At 39.2% G+C, this 7,718-nt stretch overlaps 2 protein-coding genes across 2 annotated transcripts; both read left to right on the top strand.

Annotated features, from left to right (window-relative positions):
* The first annotated feature begins 668 nt into the window (after positions 1 to 668).
* Positions 669 to 1,853, top strand: LOC130503177 (uncharacterized). Its single transcript, XM_056997845.1, has one exon. It carries the CDS (start codon positions 669 to 671, stop codon positions 1,851 to 1,853), a length of 1,185 nt encoding a protein of 394 aa, XP_056853825.1.
* A 35-nt stretch (positions 1,854 to 1,888) lies between these two features.
* On the top strand, positions 1,889 to 4,331 carry LOC130503178 (uncharacterized; the record flags this gene model as incomplete). Its single annotated transcript, XM_056997846.1, has 6 exons — positions 1,889 to 2,590; positions 2,729 to 2,820; positions 2,944 to 2,980; positions 3,092 to 3,558; positions 3,859 to 3,955; positions 4,037 to 4,331. Coding segments are annotated over exons 1-6 (1,690 nt in total), but the record flags the coding sequence as incomplete, so codon positions are not given.
* Positions 4,332 to 7,718: the final 3,387 nt, after the last annotated feature.

Genomic DNA, 7,718 nt, shown 5'->3' with positions numbered 1-7,718 from the left:
TTCGGATTTAAAACTTGGTCTTTATTTATGTTTTCAAGGGAGCCTTTGTTTTAAGTATTTTGTATGTTTCCAAGAAGCTGTGCATGTACAGACTTCTTGCCTATATATTATGGACGAAAATCATGAATAAAATCATCAAACACTTTCTATTAAAAATTCTCTCTGAATCTTGTTTGATCAAAGCTTGTCTAAGTGTTACTCGGATCCTTGATCCTTACCTTGCAAGCAAACCTTTGATAGTCTAAGAGTCATTCCGCAACTCTTCGAAGTATCACTCAATCCACATCTTGTTTTCATCATCACAATCCGTTGGAGAGTAGTCAGGGACGTGATCCTCACACCTAGGATCATACCAAGTGGTATCAGAGCAGATCTCCATCAAAAGGTTGTGTTTTTCCAGTTCTGCAACTTTTAGTCTTTTCATATTCTGTTCTCAGATCTGTTCTAAAGTTTGAAACTTGTTAGAATCATGTTTGTTACTGTCAGATCTGCTTAGAATAAGTGTTGAAATTGCTAAATAATCTGTTTCAAATTTCGAAATTGTTAAGAAAAAGAATTAGGGTTCTTCATAAAAGTTTTTGAATCTGTCTCAGTTTCTGTGTTTTCCGTTATTTTCTGTTTCTATGATCTCTTTTACTGGTTTTGTGCTTTAAAACTCAACAGGAACCATGGGAGACGAGGACACTAGGAATAATGGAATGAATCCACTGTTACTTGATGCTTTGACTGCACGCATGACTACTTTGATGGATCAGAGACTAGAACACTTCAGGGCTGAGGTTGTGCACTCAGATCGTGAGAGACCTAGAAGGACTTCAGATCGATCTGCTACAGAAAGTTACTATAGCCATTCAAACCGATCCATTGGTACCAGAAGAAGGAGGCATGACCAGGAAGAAAGGCCAAAAACCAGCGATCCTCTTGGTGGTTTGAAACTGAAAATTCCTGAGTGTAAAGGCACTGCTGATCCAGAAGAATACTTAGAGTGGGAAAAGAAGATTGAACTCGTGTTCAATTGCAGAGACTACACTGCAGAGTATAAAATGAAACTTGCCCCTACTGAGTTCAAGGAGTATGCTTTAAGTTGGTGGGATAACTTGGTTACAGCAAGAAGAAGAGCTGGAGATTTTCCTGTTGAAACCTGGAACCAGATGAAGGTAATCATGAGGAAGAGATTTGTACCGAGCCACTACCACAGAGAGTTGCACTTCAAGCTCAGAACACCGTCTCAAGGAAGTAGATCAGTTGAGGAATATTATAAGGAAATGGAAACCCTTATGCTGAGAGCTGATATACAAGAAGACAGAGAAGCAACAATGGCCAGATTCATGGGTGGTCTAAACAGAGACATCATGGACAGACTTGAAGTTCATCACTACATTGAGATGGAAAAGCTATTGCACAAGGCGATTATGTTTGAACAGCAGTTGAAAAGAAGAAGTTACAAGTCTAGCTATGGAGCCAGCAAACCACACTACCAGAAGGACGAAAAGACCAGAGAATCCAGACCATTCTCCAAGCCTAAAGTGGAGGAACAAAGTGTTAAAGGAAAGGAAGTAGCCACTGCATCCAAATCCAGAGACATACAGTGCTACAAGTGTAAAGGATATGGACACTATGCCAGTAGCTGCTCCAACAAAAGGGTAATACTCATCAGAGAAAATGGTGACATTGAATCCGAGGAAGAGGTATCTGAGTCTGAAGAAGAAAGGGTGGAAATGCCAACTCGTGGAGAGTTACTTGTTACTAGAAGAACACTGAATCTTCAAGCCAAGACCGATGGAGAGAGCAGAGAGAGAATCTGTTTCACACTCGCTGTATGGTTCACGGAAAGGTTTGCAGCTTGGTTATAGATGGAGGAAGTTGTACCAATGTTGCAAGTGAAACCATGGTGGAGAAACTTGGTCTGAAGGTCATAAAAACACCAACAACTTACAAGTTACAATGGCTTAATGACGAAGGAGAGCTAGAGGTAAAGCATCAAGTTAAGGTACCATTGTCTATTGGGAAGTATGAGGAAGAGATACTGTGTGATGTCTTACCAATGGATGCTGGACACATATTGCTTGGTAGACCTTGGCAATCCGACAGAAGAACACTTCATGATGGGTTCACAAACAGATACTCGTTTGAGTACAAAGGAAAGAAGACTGTTTTGGTTCCTTTGACACCGCAAGAAGTTCATCTAGATCAGATAGCCTTGAAGAAGAACAAAGCGACCTCAGAATCTAAGAAAAAGCAGCAGGCTAATATATTGCTTCAACCAAAGGGAAGTTCTTTACCTCACTTGCTGATTGTTTTTAAAGAATGTTTAAACATAACAAAGCCAGCGCAGGATCTTCCTAGCAAGATACAATTTCTTTTGCAGGAATTCAAAGATGTTTTTCCAGAAGAAGCTCCACAAGGACTGCCACCTATCAGAGGAATAGAGCATCAAATCAATTTTATTCCAGGGGCTTCTCTACCGAACAAGCCAGCCTATAGAACCAATCCTCTGGAGACCAAAGAGCTACAGCAACAAGTCACTGAGCTTATGAAGAAAGGTCATATTCGTGAGAGCATGAGCCCATGTGCAGTTCCAGTCTTACTTGTACCAAAGAAAGATGGTAGCTGGAGAATGTGTGTCGATTGCAGAGCCATCAACAATATCACTGTAAAGTATCGATATCCCATTCCTAGATTAGATGATATGCTTGATGAGTTGCATGGTTCTAGCATCTTTTCTAAGGTTGATTTGAAAAGTGGGTATCACCAAATTAGAATGAAAGAGGGTGATGAGTGGAAAACTGCTTTTAAAACGAAGCAGGGGCTATATGAATGGTTAGTAATGCCATTTGGGCTGACTAATGCGCCTAGTACTTTCATGAGGCTAATGAACCATGTTCTTAGATCATTTATAGGTCATTTTGTTGTGGTTTACTTTGATGACATTTTGATCTACAGCAAGAACTTGGATGAGCATGTTGAGCATCTTAGAAAGGTTCTAGAAGTACTTAGGAAGGAATCCTTGTTTGCTAATTTAAAGAAATGTACTTTTGGAGCAGATAACCTTGTCTTTTTAGGTTTTGTTGTGAGTGCAGATGGAATCAAGGTTGATGAAGAAAAGATCAAAGCTATCAAGGAATGGCCAAGCCCAAAGACAGTTGGTGAAGTGAGAAGCTTCCATGGTCTAGCCGGATTCTACAGAAAATTTGTCAAGGATTTTAGTACTGTGGCTGCACCACTGACTGAAGTAATCAAGAAAAACGTTGGGTTCAAGTGGGAACAATTCCAAGAAGAAGCATTCCAAGCCTTGAAAGAGAAACTCACCAATTCACCAGTTCTTTCTCTCCCTGACTTTTCTAAAACATTTGAAATAGAATGTGATGCTTCTGGTATTGGTGTAGGTGCTGTGCTTATGCAGGAAAAGAAACCTATAGCTTTCTTTAGTGAAAAGCTTGGAGGGGCTACTCTGAACTATCCAACGTATGACAAAGAGCTCTATGCGCTTGTGAGGGCTTTGCAAACATGGCAACACTATCTCTGGCCTAAGGAGTTCGTCATCCACACTGATCATGAGTCTCTAAAGCATCTCAAGGGACAACAGAAACTGAACAAGAGACATGCTAGATGGATTGAATTCATTGAAACCTTTCCTTATGTGATCAAATACAAGAAAGGTAAGGAAAACATAGTTGCTGATGCACTATCTCGAAGGTATGTTCTCTTGAACACTCTTGAAACGAAATTACTTGGATTTGAGCATATCAAAACTTTATATGCCACTGATTCTGATTTTAAAGATATATATTCTTCTTGTGAGAAGTTTGGTCGTGGTAAATACTTCAAGAATGATGGTTTTCTCTTCTTTGAAAATAGACTATGTGTGCCTAACTCTTCTTTGAGAGATTTGTTTGTCAAGGAAGCTCACGCAGGTGGACTTGGAGGACATTTTGGCGTGGCTAAGACACTGAACGTAATGCAGGATCACTTCTATTGGCCACACATGAGGAGAGATGTAGAAAAAGCTTGTGAAAGGTGTGTCACTTGCAAACAGGCTAAGTCCAAAGTCCAAAACCACGTTAGCTTGGATGGACAAAAGAAAGCTGAACTTGTTAAGCAGATACATGAGAAGGCCCGGATCAATATAGAAAACAAGACCAAGCTGTACGCTAAGCAAGCTAACAAAGGAAGAAAAGAGATGATCTTTGAAGAAGGAGACTTAGTTTGGATACATCTGAGGAAGGACAGATTTCCTAACGAAAGAAAATCCAAACTCATGCCTAGACTAGATGGTCCTTTCAAAGTCATCAGGAAGATCAACAACAATACCTATCAACTCGATCTCCAAGGTAAGTATAACGTGAGCTCAAGCTTTAATGTTACTGACCTAGTTCCTTATCATGCAGATGAAACGGATTTGAGGTCAAATCCTTCTCAAGTGGGAGAGGATGATGTGATCTTGACAAGCAATGGAACTAAAGATATGGAATAGCTTGAACCAGAGCTTAAGGAAGTTGAAGAAAGAACCATGGAGCAGCTTGAACCTGAGGAAACAAATGGCAAGGACTTAGAAGTACCAGTTGGTCCAATGACTAGATCCAAGCAAGCCAGATTCAATCAAGCTTTCCATAAACTCTTATACACTATCCAGGGCAGTCTAGAGTGTGCTTATCCAACTACTCTGGTTGTGATTCAAGCCATCTAAGACATTCATCAAGAGAGGTGTTGTGACTTGCACTCTTTTCCTTGGTTTGGTTTTGTCCCATTGGGTTTTCCAAACAAGGTTTTTAATGAGGCTTGGACACAACTCTTATACAATAGCCTCTTGATGAAACCATGCCATTTCTCTTATTTTCTAGTCTATTTCGGATTTAAAACTTGGTCTTTATTTATGTTTTCAAGGGAGCCTTTGTTTTAAGTATTTTGTATGTTTCCAAGAAGCTGTGCATGTACAGACTTCTTGCCTATATATTATGGACGAAAATCATGAATAAAATCATCAAACACTTTCTATTAAAATTCTCTCTGAATCTTGTTTGATCAAAGCTTGTCTAAGTGTTACTCGGATCCTTGATCCTTACCTTGCAAGCAAACCTTTGATAGTCTAAGAGTCATTCCGCAACTCTTTGAAGTATCACTCAATCCACATCTTGTTTCATCATCACAATCCGTTGGAGAGTAGTTTCAGGGACGTGATTCCTCACACCTAGGATCATCCATGCCACGATCTAAGAAGGCTTTATTTGGAACACTAATCAGTGGAGAATAACCAGGAAGTTGAATAAATCTCATAGGAGTTGTGAGTAAGAAGATATCCCACTTTCTATCCAGATGATTCCAGATTTAGCCTGTTCGGACATATGGCAATAATCTTCATGATTTCTTATCAAACCAGGATGAACCACGATCTAAGAAGCTTGATTTGGAACCACTAATCAGTGGAGAATAACCAGGAAGTTGAATAAATCTCATAGGAGTTGTTGAGTAAGAAGATATCCCACTTTTCTATCCAGATGATCCAGATTAGCCTGTTCGGACATATGCCATTATCTTCATGATTCTTATCAAACCAGGATGAACCACGATCTAAGAAGCTTTTGGAACCACTAATCAGTGGAGAATAACCAGGAAGTTGAATAAATCTCATAAGAGTTGTGAGTAAGAAGATATCCCACTTTTATCCAGATGATTCCAGATTAGCCTGTTCGGACATATGCCATTATCTTCATGATTCTTATCAAACCAGGATGAACCACGATCTAAGAAGCTTTATTTGGAACCACTAATCAGTGGAGAATAACCAGGAAGTTGAATAAATCTCATAGGAGTTGTGAGTAAGAAGATATCCCACTTTCTATCCAGATGATTCCAGATTAGCCTGTTCGGACATATGGCAATATCTTCATGATTCTTATCAAACCAGGATGAACCACGATCTAAGAAGCTTTATTTGGAACCACTAATCAGTGGAGAATAACCAGGAAGTTGAATAAATCTCATAGGAGTTGTGAGTAAGAAGATATCCCACTTTCTATCCAGATGATTCCAGATTAGCCTGTTCGGACATATGGCAATATCTTCATGATTCTTATCAAACCAGGATGAACCACGATCTAAGAAGCTTTATTTGGAACCACTAATCAGTGGAGAATAACCAGGAAGTTGAATAAATCTCATAGGAGTTGTGAGTAAGAAGATATCCCACTTTCTATCCAGATGATTCCAGATTAGCCTGTTCGGACATATGGCAATATCTTCATGATTCTTATCAAACCAGGATGAACCACGATCTAAGAAGCTTTATTTGGAACCACTAATCAGTGGAGAATAACCAGGAAGTTGAATAAATCTCATAGGAGTTGTGAGTAAGAAGATATCCCACTTTCTATCCAGATGATTCCAGATTAGCCTGTTCGGACATATGGCAATATCTTCATGATTCTTATCAAACCAGGATGAACCACGATCTAAGAAGCTTTATTTGGAACCACTAATCAGTGGAGAATAACCAGGAAGTTGAATAAATCTCATAGGAGTTGTGAGTAAGAAGATATCCCACTTTCTATCCAGATGATTCCAGATTAGCCTGTTCGGACATATGGCAATATCTTCATGATTCTTATCAAACCAGGATGAACCACGATCTAAGAAGCTTTATTTGGAACCACTAATCAGTGGAGAATAACCAGGAAGTTGAATAAATCTCATAGGAGTTGTGAGTAAGAAGATATCCCACTTTCTATCCAGATGATTCCAGATTAGCCTGTTCGGACATATGGCAATATCTTCATGATTCTTATCAAACCAGGATGAACCACGATCTAAGAAGCTTTATTTGGAACCACTAATCAGTGGAGAATAACCAGGAAGTTGAATAAATCTCATAGGAGTTGTGAGTAAGAAGATATCCCACTTTCTATCCAGATGATTCCAGATTAGCCTGTTCGGACATATGGCAATATCTTCATGATTCTTATCAAACCAGGATGAACCACGATCTAAGAAGCTTTATTTGGAACCACTAATCAGTGGAGAATAACCAGGAAGTTGAATAAATCTCATAGGAGTTGTGAGTAAGAAGATATCCCACTTTCTATCCAGATGATTCCAGATTAGCCTGTTCGGACATATGCCAATATCTTCATGATTCTTATCAAACCAGGATGAACCACGATCTAAGAAGCTTTATTTGGAACCACTAATCAGTGGAGAATAACCAGGAAGTTGAATAAATCTCATAGGAGTTGTGAGTAAGAAGATATCCCACTTTCTATCCAGATGATTCCAGATTAGCCTGTTCGGACATATGGCAATATCTTCATGATTCTTATCAAACCAGGATGAACCACGATCTAAGAAGCTTTATTTGGAACCACTAATCAGTGGAGAATAACCAGGAAGTTGAATAAATCTCATAGGAGTTGTGAGTAAGAAGATATCCCACTTTCTATCCAGATGATTCCAGATTAGCCTGTTCGGACATATGCCATTATCTTCATGATTCTTATCAAACCAGGATGAACCACGATCTAAGAAGCTTTATTTGGAACCACTAATCAGTGGAGAATAACCAGGAAGTTGAATAAATCTCATAGGAGTTGTGAGTAAGAAGATATCCCACTTTCTATCCAGATGATTCCAGATTAGCCTGTTCGGACATATGGCAATATCTTCATGATTCTTATCAAACCAGGATGAACCACGATCTAAGAAGCTTTATTTGGAACCACTAATCA

Source organism: Raphanus sativus, unplaced genomic scaffold (assembly GCF_000801105.2).
Source record: "Raphanus sativus cultivar WK10039 unplaced genomic scaffold, ASM80110v3 Scaffold0846, whole genome shotgun sequence".
Taxonomy (NCBI): domain Eukaryota; kingdom Viridiplantae; phylum Streptophyta; class Magnoliopsida; order Brassicales; family Brassicaceae; genus Raphanus; species Raphanus sativus.
Note: the sequence above shows the minus strand (reverse complement) of the source record. Positions and strands in the feature narration are given on the sequence as shown.